This window comes from Myiozetetes cayanensis, unplaced genomic scaffold (assembly GCF_022539395.1).
Source record: "Myiozetetes cayanensis isolate MyiCay16 unplaced genomic scaffold, myiCay2020 scf30, whole genome shotgun sequence".
Taxonomy (NCBI): Eukaryota; Metazoa; Chordata; class Aves; order Passeriformes; family Tyrannidae; genus Myiozetetes; species Myiozetetes cayanensis.
This window is the reverse complement of record NW_026087522.1, coordinates 2,322,005-2,341,917: the sequence shown is the minus strand read 5'-3', so window position 1 is coordinate 2,341,917 and position 19,913 is coordinate 2,322,005. Positions and strand designations below refer to the sequence as shown.

The window sequence follows — 19,913 nt, the reverse complement described above, 5'->3', positions numbered from 1 at the left end:
GGATCTGTGCTTGGAACCCTAATGTTGGGTTTAAAGCAGGGCACACACATCCTTGCACCGGCTATTCCGTGTTCTCTGCCTCCACGTCGCTGTCCTCCGAGAGAGGGAATTCCCGCAGGGATTTCTGCCCGGTGTAGCTTTTGGGTTTCATGGGGCACTCCTGGCTCAGGATTGCCTGGGTGGAGGAGAGGAGAAATCCTGCTTTGGTAAAAACGGCGATTAATTTGAACACTTCACAGGAGTCACCAACTTCTCCCCAGGGAACACAAGCTGCCAGTTAAGGGAAGGACCCCCTAAACTCACCTGGCTTTATCTGAGATTTTTGTCCCTTTTTGAGGGCAGAGCGGCACCCAAACCAGAAGACGCAATCCCCAGGAAATTTATTCTTATCTCCCCCAAATCTCTGGCTTGTGAACCCCCTCTACTCCAATAAAACCCCCCTAAACTGACCATCTTCTCCTCCTTGGCGGGGGGGCTGCGCAGGCACAGGCAGAGCGGGGCGTAGGCCAGGTTGGTCACTCCAATGATGACCATCAGCCAGGGGAAGCCGAGGGCTCCGACAATCGCCCCGCCCGTGGAGGGACCTGCAGGTTGAAACATTGAAAAGGGATAAGAATCCCAGAGAGAGGGAGGTTTGTCCAGTTTGGAAACATAAAAGAAGAGCATCTACCAATGGCAAAGCCCATGCAAAAGGCCACGTCAGCGATGGCGTAGACGGTGCCGTAGACGGAGGTGTGGCGCAGGTCCACCAGGTAACCCATGATGGGCATCATGGAGGAGTCCACCATTCCTGCCCGGAGCAAGGAGGGGCTGGTCAGGCACTGCTGCTCCCAGGGAGAGAGCCCTGGAGCAGCCTGAGCAGCCCCCAGCTTACCTATGGCAAAGCCCAGCCCAGCGTTGGGGCCGATCAGCCCATAAATGTTGGTGGCCAGAGGTACCTTTGAGAGGAGAGACATGGAGTAGATCAGGGAATCATGGAATGGTTTGGGTTGGGGGGGACCTTAAAGCTCATCCAGTCCTACCCCCTGCCATGGGCAGGGACACCTTCCACTAGCCCAGCTTGCTCCAACCTGGCCTTGGACACTTCCAGGGATGGGGCAGCCACAGCATCTCTGGGCAACCTCTCAGGGCCTCCCCACCCTCCCAGGGCAGAACTTCTTCCTACTCTCTAACCTGAACCTCCTCAGTCAGTGGGAAGCCATTCCCCCTCGTCCTGGCCCTTGTAAAGAGTCTCTCCCATCTTTCCTTTCAGCTCCTTCAGGCACAATTTGGTCACCCCGAAGCCTCTTCCAGGCTCAACAGTCCCAGTTCTCTCAGCCTTAAGATCTGCAAAAGCTTTCTCAGACCTTCAAAACCAACACCACTGCCCATGAGCCGTGCCAGGGCCGGAGCCCAGCTCAGTCCCTGCCGCTTGTCCTACGGAGAGAATTTGGATTCCCCCTCTGGTACTCACACAGAGGAGGCTGACTCCCACCACAGCCATCCCGACCATGGAGCACAGCCACCTGCAGTGGGCAAGAGGGCAGGAGTTCTCAGCCTGCCCAGCACCACGAGCTGTGATCCGTGCTGAGATCACCAGCGTGGGCTGGGCTGAGCCCAGATCTCCGGTGTCCCACTCACCGCCCCATCCTGCTGGCCAGGACCCCGAAGAGGTTGGTGCCGATGAGGTAGGAGATGCTGGCAGGGAGGAACGCCATCCCTGGGAGAGGGAAGGAATCAAAGAGAGTGCGTCATCCCCGAGGAAATACAGGGCATTTGCACAATTCTCAGTCCCTCACTGCCTCACTGGGAGAATGTCACGAGCCAGGCAAGGCACCTGAACATCCTCCTGTGATAGTTTCTCCCCCTCCACCTTTCCCCCTTTGCCTTCTGCTTTTCATTTGCTAAATAAAGAGGAATAAAACAACCGCTTAAGTAAAAAGCTCAGGGATCATTATGGAGCTCAAAATTAAATATTTGCTCTGCCTGCTGCTTTACCAGTTGTTTATTTTTCATATACTCTCCTGCTGACTATAAATAAAACTGATCAGCTCCATTTCCCTGGGACAACTTCCTTATTGGAACACACTGATTTGTGTTTAATTTTCTTTCCCCTTTCTAACAGCTACAGAACATGGTTAATCCTGCAGGTTTAGTCCAAGCTCTTCTGGGTTGTTTTCCCAGAGTTATGGGAGTGAGTGGGTGAACTGAAGGAAGACAAATAGAGAAGCCTTCTGTGTTCAGAACAGCTCATGAGCTGGTGGTTTGTTGTTGAACTGTGTCTAAATCCAAACTGCTCTCAAATCTCAGGTACCTGAACATCCTTTTAGGGGATGTATTTGGGATTTTCTTTGCTGTCTGCTGACCTCTGGGTACTTTTAAGTCACCTCAAACGTTCCCCTGGGGCTCAGTGGTGACGGGGCAGCCCTGAGTTCTTTTTCCCTGAGTTCTGCCCCTTCTTCCCACTGCCAGAATCTTTGGGTGCTGCTCTCCCCTCACCCATCCTTGCTCAAAAGAAGCATCATGTGCTTTTACTGGATGGATGTTCCTGCCTGCCCAGAGGATAATTCGATCAGGAGCAATCTCACCCCCCCCTGCTCCCAGCCTACAATCCAATTTGGGATGTAAGTGCAGCCCGGGGCACCCCCGGGGTCATTCCTCCACCAATTGGGTTTTAGAGCCATTAGTTTGGGTTTCTGCAGCACACACAGGCGGTGTTATCTCCACATCCCATTTTCCAGGCAGCTGGTGAGCAGCAGGCCCTGCCCTGCCCTGCCTGGGACGCCCTGAGCGGCCTCGTTTCACTGCGAGCAGCCCCTGCAAAGCCCATCTGGCCTCCACCACTGCCGCCCAGCACGAGCCCATTATCAGCCCTGCAGAAGATGGGCTTCCCAAACAGCCTCTCCTCCCCGTTACTGCTCCTGTGGGGAGCCTGATTCCATGCAATTTTCCCAATAACAGAGCAAAGCACATTGTGCAGCCGCCGCTGAGGAATCTCCAGCTGGAGCTGGAGCGAAGCACAGCCTGGGATCACTGGGCCCCTCCGTGTGAGGTCGTATGTTTCCTTCTTTTTTTTTTTGGAATGATATAAGAGATGTTTCAATCCAGCTCGCAGTGCCCAAGCAGGACGTGGTTCTTGATCCTTGGAGGTGTCCAAGAAAAAAGCTGGGCGTGGCACTCGGTGCTCTGGTCTGGTTGACAGGGCGGGTCACAGGTTGGACTCGGTGACCTCGGGGGTCCTTCCCAGGTGATCCTGTGATTCTAAACTCTGTCAGGCTCAGGAGTGGAGGCTGCAGAGCACGAGACCTACCGAGCTGCCACTGCGGGGAGCACATGGTTTGCATCATCCAGATGGGCAGGGTGGGCTCCAGCATGGCCACCCCCATGTTGGAGAAGCAGAGGGCTCCTGGCGGGGAGAAAAAGGGGGAAGTGCTCCATCTGAGCCTTTACTTCTTGCTGCTCTTTCAAGCAGGGAATCTTTACTCAGGGGAGCACAACGTGTGCCAGCCTGCACCTTTACCTGCAGCCACCAGGATGTAGGGGTCTCGCAGCAGGGTGGACATCGGGGTGGCCTTGGTGCTCTGCGGGGTGCCCAGGGGGTTATGTGGGCTGGGGGGCTGTGTGTGCCCTCACCTGGGCCCTGGCACTGCCCCCTGCCCCACCCTGGCAGCGCTCAGGCGTGCCCAGGGCTGTACTCACCTCCGGGCAGACGCGGGAGGGCTGCAGGATGCACAGCTGCAGGGCTGGGGAGAGAGCACTGCTGTCACAGCTGGTTCCTGCAGCCAGCACCCCCTCAGTCCCCCTGCCCCTCTGCCTTTGCCCTCAGCTCCACCCCTTCCCCCAGCAGAACCCCCGGGGATGCAGGGACTGTGTGGGGCAGGAGGTGGGAGGGAGCACCAAACCTGCCTGGAGTGGAGGGAGTTGGAAGGGTTTTGGCAACCCCTGAACCGTCACAAGTGCAAATGCACTCGTCTGGCTGCCAGCTGGGAGAGGCCAGCAGAGCATGACAGGAATTGGATGTCGGAAAGAATGGGATTAAACCATAAAGTTTGATACGTATGAGGCCTACGTTTCGTTTTTCAAAAGCTCTTTCACGCTTCATTACAGATATCTCGCCTTACATCTGGGCAAAGATGGTAACTGGGACTGTAATTTAATTAGCTGAACACTTCCCACAGAAAAGGCACATTCCTGCTGCCTGTGACTTTGCTGTGGCACTGGGAAGGCTCTTTATCTCTGACACAGCGATGGGAGGAAGCACAGGACACCGTTTATGCTGGCAAAGTCTGATTCCTTCGTGGCACGAAGAGGCTGCAGACAGGAAAGCCTTGCCAAAGAACTCACAGTTCAAAGAGCTTTGCTGAACGTGCCTTTCAAGCCATGAAAGCAATGGGGGGGTTCATTAAGAAATGAGGGGTTAATTCTTCCACATTGCTGTGTCAATCATCTGGAGATAGAAAACATGGGGTTTAGCACTAACAGAGCAACCAGTGCTGATGGTCCTGTGTTCATGTTCTTCCTTCTCTCAGATCCTCCCCGAAACACCCACACTGAAACCTTTTCACATCTTGGGTTTTTTTTTTTTTAGGGGAGAATTAAACCATTTGGCTGCTCACCTCCATCCAAGAGGGCGAGGAGTGCCAGGACCAGGAAGGGGGACGATTTCCCCGCGAATTCATACATGACGCTCCCAAAGGGCGCCCCGACTGCGAGGGAAAGGCTGTGTCACAGCAGGGCAGTGCCACCGTCCCCAGCTGCCCCCTGCGAGGCCCTGCTGGGTGTCTGGGGTGGCAGTGTGGTTGGAAGGTGCCAGATCCCACGGAGGGAGGGCAGGGGGAGGGAGCAGAACATCCAGCCGAGCCCGTGGGATGGGGAAGGGGCACGTCCAGGTGTGTGGAAGCCACGGGTGATGGAGGTGCTGTCCTAAATCCCACTGGGAGCGAGGGGTCCTTACTCAGCACGCCCAAGGCCAGGCCTCCCAGGGCGATCCCCATGGCTCTGCCCCTCTCCCAGTCATCTGTGTACACGCTGGCCAGCATTCCCAGCCCTGGAATGGGGAGAGAGCAGAGGACATGTGGCTCCATTGGGGTGGGCTCCTCTCTGGGGGTGCCCCGTTTGCACCAGCCAGGCAGGCCCAGCCAGGAGGAGGAGAAGGGTGACAACTGAACCCAGACAGGGGGAGCTGACACGGGGACAAAGGCAAAACATTCACCTGCCACTGACGAGAAGGAGGAGCCCACGCCTTGGAGGGCCCGGGCGATGAACAGCAGGGTGTAGGTGCCTGAGAAAGCAAACACTGCAGGGAGAGGGGAGAGCTGCATCAGGCTGGGCCTGGACACCCTGCAGAGGGTGAGAGTGCCCTCAGCTGGCACCACTTTGGGCACTGGAGGGGGCAAAGGGGTCCTTTCTTGTCACTCCTTTCTGGGTTACTCTGCTCTCCCTCCTTTCCCCTCCACGGGGACAGCGGGGAGGGCACAGCCCAAAGGATCTCCTGGTGCCAGGGAAGGGCAGAGGGAAGGGCAATACTCACTGACTGTGGAGAGGAACATGATGGAGAACCCCACGAACATGGGGATGTGGTATCCTATCCTGGAAAGGGAACAAAAGAGGCATCTCACTGCCCAGCCTTAACACTCTGTGGGCTGGCAAGCGTCTCCTGAAGGGGTGGATGAGCCCCCAGGGGCTGGTCAGGGGAGCACCCAGTGCCCCCCTGCAAGGCCCACCCAAAGACACGGCTCTGCTCTCCCCATGGGGCTGAGCCCACACGTGTCTGCAGGGGATCTGAAAACAACACTACACCCCTGTTGGGCTGGGAGGCTGTGTTTGTTTGCTTGGTGCTTGCTGTCATTAAACAGCATCTGCCAGCACCTGAGGAGAGCATTAGTGAGGTCTGGATAGTGATATAAACTCACAAGGCACGTGCAGGCTTTTAGAAAATGGACAATTCATGCATCTTTTCGTGGATGTGTCCTCCCCACTTCCTCTAATCCCGTGATTGCAGCAGCTCAGCCCGTGGGGATTCCAGCCTGTCCCCGAGGGGCCACAAACCCCGCTCTGTGACCTACCTGTTGGTCAGGAGGCCCACGGAGGGGTTGACCAGCAGCTGGACCAGAGCCTTGGAAGCGAAGAGCAGCCCCACACGGACGTTCTCCCTGGTCAGGAACTCATCCCCCTCCGGGCAGCCCCCCGGGGGTGCTGGGGGGCTGCTGGGGGGCTGTGCTGGGGGGCCGCTCTCCGTCCCACTGGGCACCCCCGGGGGGCTGTCAGAGCCCCTCACAGACACCGTGGTGTTGTCAAAGTAGGAGAAGAGGGAGGAGAAAGGAGGAGCCTTCGAGGCTGGAGGAGCTGGCTCGGGCTGGGCCGTGGCCACGGAGCTGTTGGCGCCTTCGTACTCCGTGGCGTAGAGGAAGGTGGGGACGATGGGCACTGCGAGGGGAGCCGGGGAAGGGATCAGCTGGGGATTTCCCTTTGTGTCCTGGCTCCTCACGGGGCCCAGCTGAGCTCCCAGCACCCAGCCCTGAGCAGGGACCACTGCTGGCATCACCCAGAGGTTGATGGAGGAGCAAAGACCCCAAGACAGCCCCCCAAGGACCCAGCCCCTCCCTGTGCCCCCAGGGCAGCCCCCCCGGAGCCCCCATACCCACGACGGTCAGCAGCATGTTGTCCAGCAGCAGTGCCACGAACACCACCACCAGCACCAGCCTGGGGGACCCCCTGCCCTGGGCCAGCCAGCCCCGGGGGGGGTGCTGGGGGTCCGGGGGCACAGCCAGGGGCATGGCCGGGGCTCTGGGGGGGCTCCTGGGCTCAGGGCTGAGGGGCTCTGATCACCTGTAAAGAGAACACTCCGGGTTACACCTCCCACAGCTCCCGGGCACTGATGTGCCCCCAGGAGCTGGGTGCCATTCCCAGAGCCTGTGTGCTTTCCCCAGGAGCTGGGACCACCAGCTTCGCCCTCAAAGCCCGTGCTTTCATCAGCCTGGCTTTTAAATTCGCAGCTGGAGCGTTCTCCAACCGTTCCCCCTCTCCTGAGACGTCTTGTACCTGCTCCAAGGCATCGTTTCGGTCTCCTCCCAAAGACTCCAGGCACAGATCAAGCCTCCAGCTTATCTGAGGTGATCTCGACATCTTTTATTCCGTGTTTGCTCTTCGGAGATTAAATTCGGCCTCAAAGGAAATTCATTTACCTTCCATGTCTTTTTATTTGACCTAATTGAAATGTCAGGGCGAGATCCAGGACTTCAAAGCCTCGATGTACGTGAGGGAGATCAGGGCTGAGGGGACATCGCTCACGCCAAAAACACCCATCAGGAAATTTGCATTAAGCCGACCAATTAACCATTAATGCTGAGAACTGAGGGGCAAAATCAATGGAGCTGAGCCCCAACTATCCCTCTTCCCAATAGCCCCGTGGTTTCCTGAAATCCCAGGCAGTGATGGGTGTCGGTTTTTTAATTTTAAAAAGCAAACACTCCAAATGTTTTATCGCCAAGTGTGAGTGCCACGGAGCTGGGGAAACGGGGCTGGTTCTCCCAGGAAACACCAAATAAACACCAAATAAACACCAAATAACAGAATTAACACGAGAGAGGAACATGGGGATAAATAAATGCAAGAGAGAGGAAGGGTAAGGGAGCAGAGGCAACAGAGACATGTAGGTTAACACCTCCAGCACAACCCCTGTCCCCTCTCCCTGCAAACCCGGCGTGAGGAGCAGAGGAAAATGGTCCCTTACCCTGCCAGCCATCGGAGCCGGAGCCGCTGCCTTGGTGGATGGATCCTCCCTGGATTTATGGTTCCCTCTTTATCAGGAGAGGATATGAGTGTCCCTGGCCCATGGAGATCTAATTGGAACCTCAAACAGGTCTCCCCGAGCCCTGCAGCTGGCTCTGCTCTGCGTCAGCAGGGCAGGGCGGGGGGCTGGGGGTGGGAGGGAGCCAGGAGTGTTTGTCCCCAGCTCTTATCCAACCCCGGGCTGGCCCCAGGCACCCAAACTCCTGCCTGGAGCTGGGGTTTTCCACAGCTCTGGGGGATGTTCAGCTCGTTGTGGTCCCTCCTCCCATGGGATTCTGCCTCCCCACGGCCTCTGCCTGTTCTCCCTGCAGGGACAAGGAGATATTTCTTGGATTAACCAGGCAAAGCTGGCTGGAAAACCATCTCCAGGCACGGGGGAGGTGCTGCAAAGGCCACTCACAGCGAGATCTCTTTTCTTCCATCATTTCTGTTTCCTTAAACTTTTGACACTTTGAACCCGTGATTTCTTTCTTAAACCCCAAAAGTGATGCCATCGTTCGTTCAGGACACGGAGATTTACGGCAGGGGGAGGAAATAAATCCCAAACATCTTCACCTTCCCTCCCTTGGCACGTAAATCTGTCACTGAGGCCGTTTGTCTGCTCCTGCCTGGCCCAAAACCATTGCCAAGGAGGTGAGATGAGAACAACCTGCCCAGAAATTCCCTGGGTGAGCATTAGAGCAGGAGCTGAAGCCTTTAAATATATTTCATGAGCGCAGAACTGAATGCCTGGGCCTGGCAATGACTTTCCCAGCGCCTGGAGAGGAGGCAGAGGATGAGCAGTGCAGCACCACCATCTGCTGAGGGAGCCCAGAACTGCCGGGCTGGGGCTGCCTGGGAGAGGAGCCACAGGCTCCTCAGCTGATGAGGGCGTGTGGAGACCTCCTTTTCCTTTTCCTTTTCCTTTTCCTTTTCCTTTTCCTTTTCCTTTTCCTTTTCCTTTTCCTTTTCCTTTTCCTTTTCCTTTTCCTTTTCCTTTTCCTTTTTTCCTTTTCCCTTCATCTTTTTCTCTTTTCCTTCCTTTTTCTCTTTTCCCTTTCCCTTTCCCTTCCCCTTTTTTCCTTCTCCCTTAATCTTTTTCTCTTTTCCTTCCTTTTTCTCTTTCCCTTTCCCTTTCCCTTCCCCTTTTTTCCTTTTCCCTTCATCTTTTTCTCTTTTCCTTCCTTTTTCTCTCTTTTCTTTTCTTTTCTTTTCTTTTCTTTTCTTTTCTTTTCTTTTCTTTTCTTTTCTTTTCTTTTCTTTTCTTTTCTTTTCTTTTCTTTTCTTTTCTTTTCTTTTCTTTTCTTTTCTTTTCTTTTCTTTTCTTTTCTTTTCTTTTCTTTTCTTTTCTTTTCTTTTCTTTTCTTTTCTTTTCTTTTCTTTTCTTTTCTTTTCTTTTCTTTTCTTTTCTTTTCTTTCTTTTCCTCGTTTCTTTTCTTCTCTTTTCTTCCCTTTTCTCTTCCCTTTTCTCTTCCCATTCCCATTCCCATTCCCCCCCCAGTACCCCGGTCAGCTCCCGTGGGCGTGGCCTGTGTCAATGGGCGTGGTCTGTGTCCGTGGGCGTGGCCTGTGTCAGTGGGCGTGTCCCGCGGTGGGCGTGTCCCGCCCCGCGCTATAACGCGCGTGCGCAGTCGCGGCGCCGCGGTGCGGGTCCAAGATGGCGGCGGTGCGGGCGCTGCGCGGGGCCGTGAACGGCGCCGGGCCCGGCGGGCCCCGCGAGCAGGCGGCGGCCCTCACCCGGGATTTCCTGTCGCAGCCGCGCCTCAGTGAGTGCGGGGGCGCCGGGACACCGCGGGGGGGCGCGGGGTTAGGGGGGGCCCCCCTCGGCGGCCGCGCAGCCCCGCGCCCCTCAGGCCGCTGCCCGCGACCGGGCCCGGGCCCTTCAGAGCGGTCCGGGGGTTCCCGGAGCCTTCCCGGAGGGCGGCGGGCCGGGGTCCGGCTGCGGTGGGGATGTTAATCGGTGTTAATTGATCCCCGCGGCCGGACGGGGGTCCTGCCCCAGACGGGGCTCCCGGGGATCCGCTCCCGGCCCTTCCCGGGATCCCGGCGCTGGCAGCGGGGGCGGGAAGCGGCTGTGGATGGTGCGGGGCGGCAGGGCTGCTCCTTCAACGCTGGGTTGAGAAATCTGGTGAAAAAAGGGGAAATGCGGGAACCTCGTGAAAATCGCTCCGTGGCGGGGCTGTGGGAAGGGGCTGTTTTTCCTGGCAGTGACTCCGCCTGTGCCCTGAGTGGCACCAGGACCTGCAGGGGGGTGCCCGGGAGCTCCTCGGTGATGGATCCCCTGGAAAAGTCACGCAGGTGGGGAAGCCAAAGGGATCGTTGCGATTCCAAGGCTTTGGAAGCTCCTGTCCAGGGTGGAGCCGAGGTGACTCCATGTCCAGTCCAGGTTTTTCCATGTGTATTCTGGCCATGGCCTGAGCTGACATCCAGCAGGGTATGGAGAAGATTCCAGCTTGCCTTTGGTTCACCGTGGAACTGGTTGCTCAGGATGGAAAGGGGAATTTCCAGCGGGGGTTGAGCTGCTTTCCTGGGGGGTTGGTGCTGGGTGGTCCTGCTGGGTGCCAGGGCAGTGTTTCCTCGTGGGCAGAGCAGGGGGTGAGGGGCGGATTGAGGAAGCAGAGCTCATGAGGCAGTCATGGGATGAAATGCTCCGCTCAGGGTCATGTTTTCCGTGCCTTGTGAGCTGCAAGGCCTGGGATTGTGAGCAGAGCCCTCCTGGATGGTGTCTGGGTGGTGCCTCCCTGCTCAGGTGGCAGGAGCAGCTCAGCTGCTTCTCATTAAGTTAATTAAGGGGCGTGTGTTCTGTCTCTGGATGCTCAGGAGGATTTTTAGGAGTAAAAGCGAGGAACTGGAGTTCAGTCCCTGGCTCAGCTCCCGCCCTGAGCTCCCCTCTGTTTGATTGTTGCCCGTTAAGATGTTACATTGCAACAGTTCAGGGTGTTTTATTGCACTGCAAACAGCGCCGTGTTGATGGTGCACACACTGCCTGGGCAGCTGCCAGGCTGGGGAGGCCCTGGATGCTTCCCTGGAGCTGCTGGAATCTCTGATCCTGCTGCTGTCTTCCAGTGGCTCACTTCCCTCTCCCAGGAGCAGTGAGGAACTGTCACACTTGTGGTCACTGCACCTCGTGACCCTCACAGAGCTTTGACTCAACATTTCTTGTGTCTGTGGGTCAGGCGGTGCTGGGGTCCAGCTCGGTCCTGGGGGGTGGATATCCTTGGATCCCGGGGGGTTTATATCCCTGGATCCTGCAGGGAGCAGCAAGAATGGCTGGACACACCTAATCCTTCATTACAACCATAGAAATGGGGTCCCAGATCTGCGAACCTGAGCCTGGTGATAAGCATGGAACTGGGAAAAGTTGATACAGGATGTTTCCAAGGAAGCCCCTGACTTGTGGCTTTGTTTTTTCCAGCCTATAAGACTGTCTCGGGTGTGAACGGCCCCCTGGTTATCTTGGATCAAGTCAAGGTAAAAACTCGGATCTTAAGGGAGAATTTACCAGGAGAGCTGGGACAGGTTAAGTGCAGACTGTTGGGCAACTCTTTAGTCCTCAGAGCAATTTTAATCCATTTCTGGCTGCTGAGGATGTGGCTCTGAGGCTGGGGAGGGGTGCTGTGTCCTGGAGGAAAGGGAGAGTCCTTGAGGCTGCTGGGGAAAGAAAGGCAGCAGTGTTTTACCAACACCCCCAGAGTGTTGTTTTAAACTTTCAACACTGAAATCCACCTGTTTGCTTTGCTCCTGACCTTTTCTGTGTCCAAATAACTGCTCTGTGAAAGGAAGCTCTGGACGCTTCTGGCTTGTTCTCAAGTGGCTGTCGAAGGCAAAGGACTGTGGGGTTTTGATGTTTTGCTCCCCCTCAGTTCCCCAGGTACGCAGAGATCGTCCACCTGACTCTCCCCGATGGCACAAGGAGGAGTGGGCAGGTCCTGGAAGTCAGTGGCTCCAAAGCTGTGGTTCAGGTATCAACAGGAGTGTCCCTTATTGTGTATTTTATTAATATTTTACTAATCAGGGCGTGCCTGAGCCAAATCAGATCTGTCCTGAGATCTGTTCTTTTGGCGCTGGAAATTAAAAAGAAATAAATCATTTACTTATTCCAAGTGCCAGTGGCATGAATAACTTGAAAAGATTGCAAACTGGAGCGCAGGGACATTTTTACTTGCATCCTCCATGGATTTCTTGGCTGCTGGATTAAAGGAATCCACTCTAATTTACAGTGTTAGGTTCAGGATCAGCCCCTCTGCTGTGGCTGCTGTATTTCTTCTAAAAAGCTGTTTCTTGTTAATATTCTTCTTATCTGAAGAACTTCACCCTGCTGGCAAAGGGAAATGCTTGAGATCAGAGGAGTGGCACCAACTTTGTTGATGTAATTCATGAATTTTGTTAAAAGTAGGGGGTTTTTGGGATGTTTTGTGGCAGCAAAGCTGCTCTTGCAGCCCTTTGCAGGGCAGGGTCTCCCTGGGGCTCCTGGAGTGCTCCAGCTGGGAGGCAGCACTCAGGTGTTATTTTGTGAAGCACAGTACCCTCTTCCTGTGGTTTTCATTTCTTTTTTTTTCCCTGCCACATTTGCAGGTATTTGAAGGCACTTCAGGGATCGATGCCAAGAAAACCTCCTGTGAGTTCACCGGGGACATCCTGCGAACCCCAGTCTCGGAGGACATGCTTGGTGAGGGGACATTGCTTTGAGGGGAGGACAGATCCATCCCATGGGAACTTATTTTCACAGTAACTCATATTTTTATTGCTGTTTTTTACAGGCAGAGTGTTCAATGGATCAGGAAAACCTATAGACAGAGGCCCCATTGTCTTGGCTGAAGATTTCCTGGACATTATGGGTATGTTCTATGCTCTTAATCCATTGCTGGTGGGGAGTTAAAAACAAATCTGGTGTTGACTGTTACAGTAGAGTTGGGTTAGAACACAGGTTATAACTTAGGAGGAGCTTAATCTTATTTTTAATTGTGTCTGGCATCAAACTCAAGTTGCACAAGTGCAGGAGGACGAGGTAGCAGAAAAGAGCTCTTCTCTGCAATGCTTGGAGGCTGTTCTTTGTTATTTGTAGACTCTTAATTGTACAGCCTCGTGATTAACTGGTAACTGGCAGGATTTTCTGTAAATCATTCTTATCAGTGACATGACCACAGAATTCCAGAAACCTCAGGTGTGACCAGGTGCATGGAAAGATTTGTTGGCCTCCCAGTGAGGGTGGGTCCCTCTTGATCAGTTGTTTCATAAAGCTTCAAACACGTACAAGGAGTAACATGTCCTCTTAAAACACACAACAGGCCAGCCCATCAACCCCCAGTGTCGTATCTACCCGGAGGAAATGATCCAGACTGGAATTTCAGCCATAGATGGCATGAACAGTATTGCCAGGGGCCAGAAAATCCCCATCTTCTCAGCTGCTGGGCTGCCCCACAACGAGGTGAGGGCTCAGAGCCTCTCTGGGCTGTTTGCTCGTGTTCCCCTGGGGTTAAAAGTCAATGACATGAAGTTCTGGGCTGTGCAGCAGCAGCAGATATGAAGGCTGAGGTGTTTTCTCCCCAGATCGCAGCTCAGATCTGTCGCCAGGCTGGCTTGGTGAAGAAATCCAAAGATGTGATGGACTACAGCGAGGAGAACTTCGCCATCGTGTTTGCTGCTATGGGGGTGAGTCCAGGGAGCAACACTTTATCGGGATAAAGTGTCCTAAACTTGATCTCTAGCCAGGAATTCTAGAAGTTACTTACTCTGGGAATGTAGAGGAGTCTCCTCCATGGTGGAGAGCCTTGTTATGGGTGATGATTGAGGTGCTCAGGCCTTAATGTGATGCAAAATGCCCTAAGCTGGAATGTGGAAGTGATGCCCCCCTGCTGTGGTTCAGGTGAACATGGAAACCGCTCGCTTCTTCAAATCAGACTTTGAGGAAAACGGGTCCATGGACAACGTGTGCCTGTTCCTGAACCTGGCCAACGACCCCACGTGAGTATTGACAGCCCTGGTGGGTGGGAAGAGGCTGGTGAGAACAAGCCCCACGGGGAGCTGGAGCCGTGCTGGTGCTCCAGCTGGCACAGCAGCGGGTCTTTGAGCTGTTGGTAGCTCCCAAACTGTCCCTTGCTGTTCCCAAATTGCAGCATCGAGCGCATCATCACCCCCCGGCTGGCCCTGACCACGGCAGAGTTCCTGGCCTACCAGTGTGAGAAGCACGTGCTGGTCATCCTGACAGACATGAGCTCCTATGCTGAGGCCCTGCGGGAGGTAGGTGGGCATCAGGGTGTTAATTACCGTGCTGATTAACGAGCTGGGTGTTGGCAGCTGGGGTTTGTGGTGTAAAGTGAGAACCCAGACTCCTGCTCGGGCTGTTGCAGTTAATATTCACTGCAGTGCTCTTAAACAGCCAGGGAGGCTTTTGGTGAGTGGTTGGCTGTCTGGGATTGTGTTCAGTGTGATGGGAGAGCTAAAGTTACTTGACTGGTGGCAGTTCCATCCCTGGAAGTGTCCAAGGCCAGGCTGGATGGAGCTCTGAGCAGCCTGGTCTACTGGAAGGTGTCCCTGCCCGTGGCAGGGGTGGAACTGGGTGATCCTTAAGGTCCCTTTCAACCCACACCATTCCATGATGGCACAAATTAGCAGTTTGGTACCATCTTTTTGGATTTGCCTTGGCATCTTATCTTGCCATGCACGTTATGGTGACGTGGAGGGGTTGTGGCTGCATTTTGCAGGAAGAGATACTTTAAATGACTAGTGAAGCTAAATCTGGGGAGGCAGCGGCTCCAGAGGGGTGACCTGCCCTCTTGGAAACATTCCTGTGGCGTTTTCCCAGGTGTCAGCAGCCCGGGAGGAGGTTCCTGGGCGCCGTGGCTTCCCGGGCTACATGTACACCGACCTGGCCACCATCTACGAGCGCGCCGGGCGCGTGGAGGGCAGGAACGGCTCCATCACCCAGATCCCCATCCTCACCATGCCCAACGACGGTGAGTGAGCTGCAGCTTTCTCTCAGGCTTGGTGCTCACAGCCCTGACAGCCAAAAGCTGCTGCATCGGTGCTAAAATTGGATGTAAAAGGGCTGAAAATTTTTTTCCCCATAGATATTACTCATCCTATTCCTGACCTGACTGGGTACATCACTGAGGGACAGATCTATGTGGACAGGCAGCTGCACAACAGACAGGTGTGTGCTGCAACATTTAGGATGTATTTTAAGATTACTCCACATTTGTTTGGTTTGGGATTTTTTTTTTAAATGTTCCTGTTAACTGTTGGATGTTTCTCCCCCAGATCTACCCACCCATTAATGTCCTGCCCTCCTTGTCTCGACTGATGAAGTCAGCAATTGGGGAGGGAATGACCAGGAAGGATCATGCAGATGTGTCCAACCAGCTGGTGGGTACAAACCTCCCTGGGAGAGCAGGGCCATGTCACAAATACACCTTTTGCTGCCCGGCCTGTCGAGGCCGTGCCAAGCAGTTGAGATCCAGAACATCCCTGAGGCTGCTTTAAGGGTGTTCAGTGAGACCCTTGGAGTTGGAACAGAGATTATGTGGATGATGGGCCATGAAGATGAGCAGAGGGATGGAACCTCTGCTGTGAGGGAAGGCTGGGAGAGCTGGTGGCGTTCACTTGGGAGAAGGGAAGGCTCCAAGGATTCCAGTGGCTAAGGGGGCTCCAGGAGAGCTGGAGAGGGACTTGGGACAAGGGATGGAGTGACAGGATGAGGGGGGGAATGGCTTCCCACTGACAGAGGGCAGAGTTAGGTAGGATTTGGGGAAGGAATTCCTCCCTGTGAGGGTGGGGAGGGGCTGGGATGGAATTCCCAGAGGAGCTGTGGCTGCCCCATCCCTGGGAGTGTCCAAGGCCAAGGTAGAGCAACCTGGGCTAGGGGAAGGTGTCCCTGCCCATGGCAGGAGTGGGGCTGGGTGGTGTTCAGACCCCTCTGGATCACTCTCTGTCCCACCCCAGTACGCCTGCTACGCCATCGGGAAGGACGTGCAGGCCATGAAGGCGGTGGTCGGGGAGGAAGCTCTCACCTCCGATGACCTGCTGTACCTGGAGTTCCTGCAGAAGTTCGAGAAGAACTTCATTGCTCAGGGTGAGTGTCCCAGCACGTCCCAGCGGGCATCACCACCTGGGGGGCTCCTTCCCTGCCCCCTCATTCCCTGTTGGGGGGGGGCTGTTCCCGCAGGTCCCTACGAGAACCGCACGGTGTACGAGACCCTGGACATCGGCTGGCAGCTGCTGCGGATCTTCCCCAAGGAGATGCTCAAGAGAATCCCCCAGAGCACCCTGGCCGAGTTCTACCCCCGGGATTCCACTGCAAAGCACTAACCCAGCTGCCCCCCCTTGCCCCTGCTCTGTGAGGTGCTGGTTTGGTTTCCGTTCCCATGTGTTGGTGTTCGCTCGTCGCCCTTAGGATTCACACCGGGAGTAGGTGACGCTCGTGCCGCTGTTCCCGTGTCCACCGAGACCAGTCTTTAAAATATCCCTTCTCCCAGGGCCTGCACCTCCAGGAGGACACTTAGGCCAGCTCTTACAGATGTGCAATAGCCACCACGAGGTTTGGCTTTTCCCAGAGCTGAACCTTTCTGTAGGCATTTCAAGGGAGTTGTCCGAGGATTACCAGGAACTGCAGATCTTCGCTTGCAAACTGTGGTTTAGGGAACATGAAAAGAGCAAAGGTGACTTGCATGGTAACATTCCTCTCTGGAAAATGCAAGTTTTTGAACCATGGCTTAAGATTCTGAAAGGTTTGTGTGAACTGAGGCCACGAGGAAGCAACGCTGGGGGGGCTTTTCCACCAGCAAAGGGTCTTTCAGGGGACACAGGCCAGTGAGTTGCTACCTGAAAGTGGCATAATTACTGAATTAAAGGTTTTAAATTGAAGCTTGCAGACTAAGTTTCCTACTTAACCCTTTTTTCTTTGGATTCTGGAAATGCCAGGGGCACAAACCAGCAGAACAAGTGATTCTGAGCTCAGAAGTGTCACCACAACTGCTGGTAGTTCAAGGCTTTGTGGTGCTGCTGAAGGGGATCCTGAGGTGTGAGAAAACCCACCTGACACAGGTGGGAGCTCTTACAGAATGTCCTGCACTAAATGATGCAAAAGGAGGAGAAAAAAAACTTTTAGTGTCAGAAAGGATATTTTGAATCCTGCTCTGGGTGTGCTGGGCCCGTGCTGTGTCTGAAGCTGTCGTGGTTTGCACTCCAGGCACGGATTTGCCTGGCCCTGAGCTCAGCATTCCCAAACACTGCAATCTCGGCCAGGCAGTTCCGTGCTGTTCCCTTTCCAGCGGGTTCAGACGAGGCTCCAGGCCCTGCTGCTGACAGACTTCCACGCTTTCTTCCCAGGCTTCCCGTAGTCTGAGCTCTGGTCTGGCTCACCGAGGCATGTTGCACCTCTCTGAACGCCTTCAGTGCCCGTCTGGGGAGGTGTGAACATGCCTGGGCTGCCAGTGCTAATTCCAGCTCCCTGACGTCTCCCATGTGCAGTTCCCCCTCGCTGTGTGTTCTCTGTGACTGCAGGAGCGACTCAATCCCGGTGCATTCCGCCCAAAGCTGTGTCAAGTCTCTTTTTTTTTGTTTGTTTGTTTGTTTTTCCTTGAGGTCGGGATGGGAGGTTGGAAGTGTTGGCATGAAAATACTTTAATGTAGAGAATATCTAAATAAATTAAATATGGAAGGTGTTGAATGAAAGGGAGGCTCCTGTGTTTCTGTGGTGGGTTCAGCAGGGGCTGGGATGTCCCTTGGGAATGGGAGGAGGAGGATTTGACCTTCAGCCTCAGGCCCCCAGTGCTGTGTGGGGTGAGGGGCTGGGGCAGTCACGGGGAAAGGCTTTGCAGGAATGTGCAGGGAATGTGATAGCTCTGTTCCCTCATCCATCTCCAGGGGTAGTTTCTGCTTGAGGAGGCTTGGGAACATTAAACTGCTTGAAAATGAGTTACGGGCAGAGGTTTGCTTGGGGTTTTGGGTGTGAGCAGCAGTGGGAGGGGGGTTACTCAGGTGTTCCTGCAGCCAGGCTGTTTAAACTTCCAGTGCCAGTCCCTCTGTGAGTTCCCAGAATGGTTTGGGTGGGAAGGAACCTTAAAGATCATCTCATTTCACTCCCCTACCATGGGCAGGGACGCCTTCCACTAGAGCAGGGACTGCTTGGGACAAGTGTTTTTGGCTTTTTTACCCATTTTCCCCTTCAGTGACAGTCTCTGTCTTGAGGTAGAGCCTGTGCTTAGGGATGGGATTAACTCATGGGCTCAGTGACAGCTTCTGCAAACTGAGCCAGAGGAGAAATCCCAAAGTCCAGTGAATTCCTGAGAACCCCCAGCAGGTGACAGAGCCTGGGGACAAAGGTTGAACAAACATTCCCAAGGTGAGGTTGTGAGCAGGAAGCTGCCTCTCCTGGGCTGCCTGCAGGATTCTGTGTGGATAACAGGGCTCCTGGAGTGGGGGGGTGTGTGTCACAGAGCAGAGGGAATCCGGAGTGGATAAAAAACATCCCCGGCACTGTCCTGAGCCGGGTGCCAAAGAACAGCCCGACCCTTCCCGGCAGGAGCCAGCAGGTACCAGGCTCGGGGTAGGGGGGGAAGGACGGGCCGTGCCGCTCTCCCAGCTGCCGCCTCGCTGCATTTACGCGCTGTTCGCGCTATTTTTATTCCTTTTTTTTTTTTTTTTTAATTCCATAATGACTAATGAGGGCTGCCCGGGGGGCTTATCCCCCCTCTCCATCGGGTGTCAGGAGCACACGCCAGCTGTCAGCCCATTGAGGAGCGGAGGGAGGGGGCGAACCCCGGGCAGCCCCCCCTGCCTCCGGGCTCCGGTCGGGGTGGCAGATGCAGGGCCGGCGAACAGGCTGGTGGGCAGAGCAGCCGCGGGTTATTTGCACATCAAAAGCAGCTTCGCCTCCGAGCACGAGGTGCCGGGGTTTAATTGCTCTTTCAAAGCCAACCCCGGGCCCGGCGCTGCTGAGATTTTGGGTCTGACTCTGCCCCACCGTCCCCCCCCGCGCCCGCCCCCAGCAAAGCCAGACACTGGTGCGGTGGCACCGGGGCGTTTAAAGAAGATGCAAATCAGCTTTTCTCCGTCTTGAGGCTGATTTGCATCCGCTGATTAGTGCAACAATTCACACTCCTTCTGTGCGAGGGCGGTTGGCGCTCGGGCAGCTGGAGCTGAGCTCGCCCAAAGCACGGGGGGAGATGCCCCAGCTCAGCTGGTTCTCCTGTTTGCCCCCCCAAAACTGGAGCCAGCCGTGCCCCTCAGGTGCTTGCCCCGGCACGCTCTGATGCCATCGCGTCCCTCTTCAACCAGGGTGTCCCGAGGGAATGGCTTTTCCCTGGGATTATCAGGGCTCGCTGCTCCTTCCTGGCCGTGAATCATTGACCTGGATTACAGGGAGCAGCCCGAGCCGGGGCTGATCTTCAGCACAAGGTGCCTCTCAGGAGACGGAGCCCTTACACGTGGTTTTCTGTCTCCTTCCTCCTTCAGCAGCTTTCAAAGGCTCTAAAAATAAACTTCCCTCCCGCCCGGGGCGGTGTGAGCACAGCCAAGGTTTCCCTGGAAAGCTCAGTGGGTGCCAGGTGGGTGCCTTTTGGGGGGCAACAGAGCAGCCTGTGGGTGGCTCAGCCCCCTCACCCTGCCCTGAGATGGGGGGAGCGCCCCGTGGATGAGTCAGGATAAGCAGAGTTTTCTGTAATTTTAGTGTTTTCCCTGTTTTCTGCTCCTCAGCCTCCCCCTTTACTCCCTGCCCGTCCATGCTGTGCAAAGAGGCTCCGGGTTGGGTTGGTTTGGAGGAGAGAAAACAGCTCAAATAGTCCAAATATGACCTTGGGTTTGTTAAGGTGGTTACACTTCACCTCTTCCTTTGGGAATTGTTTCCTCTGGATCTCCTCTGGACTTGGGGGGTGCGTTGGGCACCCCTGGCACTGGGAAGGAAGGGGGGTGGTCAGGGTGAAAATCAGCCTCACCTGCAGAGCAGAAGGGCAAAGCTGGAGGGGGCAAGGCCAGGGGGATTATCCCCCCTCTCCAATCCCTCCCTGTCTGCCAGAGACACGCTTTTCCATGCTTGGGTTATCCCAGCTGCAGAGCAGCAGATAACAGGCCTGGGGACAACAGGGCCAGGTGGAGGGATGTCCCCAGAGGGGACCTTGGGGGGCTGTGATAGATGAGGGGGAGGTAGGGGAGGGGAGGAGGCCAAA

At 55.2% G+C, this 19,913-nt stretch overlaps 2 protein-coding genes across 2 annotated transcripts; one reads left to right on the top strand and one right to left on the bottom strand.

Moving 5' to 3' along the window:
- Nucleotides 1-61: 61 nt before the first annotated feature.
- On the bottom strand, nucleotides 62-6,755 carry SLC18A1 (solute carrier family 18 member A1). The gene is made up of 15 exons (XM_050325603.1): nucleotides 6,620-6,755; nucleotides 6,045-6,405; nucleotides 5,510-5,568; nucleotides 5,192-5,275; nucleotides 4,934-5,026; nucleotides 4,596-4,685; nucleotides 3,679-3,722; nucleotides 3,500-3,560; nucleotides 3,290-3,385; nucleotides 1,621-1,699; nucleotides 1,454-1,505; nucleotides 875-938; nucleotides 671-790; nucleotides 451-584; nucleotides 62-175 (listed from the first exon to the last, which is right to left on the bottom strand). The coding sequence occupies exons 1-15, from the start codon at nucleotides 6,753-6,755 to the stop codon at nucleotides 62-64; spliced, it is 1,587 nt and encodes a 528-aa protein (XP_050181560.1).
- A 2,627-nt stretch (nucleotides 6,756-9,382) lies between these two features.
- On the top strand, nucleotides 9,383-17,421 carry ATP6V1B2 (ATPase H+ transporting V1 subunit B2). Its single transcript, XM_050326029.1, has 14 exons — nucleotides 9,383-9,515; nucleotides 11,165-11,220; nucleotides 11,613-11,711; nucleotides 12,325-12,418; nucleotides 12,510-12,587; nucleotides 13,038-13,177; nucleotides 13,300-13,401; nucleotides 13,616-13,713; nucleotides 13,866-13,989; nucleotides 14,555-14,705; nucleotides 14,820-14,902; nucleotides 15,010-15,114; nucleotides 15,691-15,820; nucleotides 15,914-17,421. The coding sequence occupies exons 1-14, from the start codon at nucleotides 9,407-9,409 to the stop codon at nucleotides 16,054-16,056; spliced, it is 1,512 nt and encodes a 503-aa protein (XP_050181986.1). The 5' UTR covers nucleotides 9,383-9,406; the 3' UTR covers nucleotides 16,057-17,421.
- Nucleotides 17,422-19,913: the final 2,492 nt, after the last annotated feature.

What these genes read in the sequence shown, in the direction of transcription:
- SLC18A1 (XM_050325603.1), bottom strand. Translation starts at nt 6,755, where the DNA reads ATGCCCCTGGCTGTGCCCCCGGACCCCCAGCACCCCCCCCGGGGCTGG. An exon ending in GTGGGCCTCCTGACCAACAG is followed by an intron (nt 5,569 to 6,044) that starts GTAGGTCACAGA and finishes TTCCCTTTCCAG; the next exon opens with GATAGGATACCACATCCCCA. An exon ending in TGGGAGTCAGCCTCCTCTGT is followed by an intron (nt 939 to 1,453) that starts GTGAGTACCAGA and finishes CTCCTCTCAAAG; the next exon opens with GTACCTCTGGCCACCAACAT.
- ATP6V1B2 (XM_050326029.1), top strand. Translation starts at nt 9,407, where the DNA reads ATGGCGGCGGTGCGGGCGCTGCGCGGGGCCGTGAACGGCGCCGGGCCC. An exon ending in TCGTGTTTGCTGCTATGGGG is followed by an intron (nt 13,402 to 13,615) that starts GTGAGTCCAGGG and finishes GCTGTGGTTCAG; the next exon opens with GTGAACATGGAAACCGCTCG. An exon ending in CAGATGTGTCCAACCAGCTG is followed by an intron (nt 15,115 to 15,690) that starts GTGGGTACAAAC and finishes GTCCCACCCCAG; the next exon opens with TACGCCTGCTACGCCATCGG.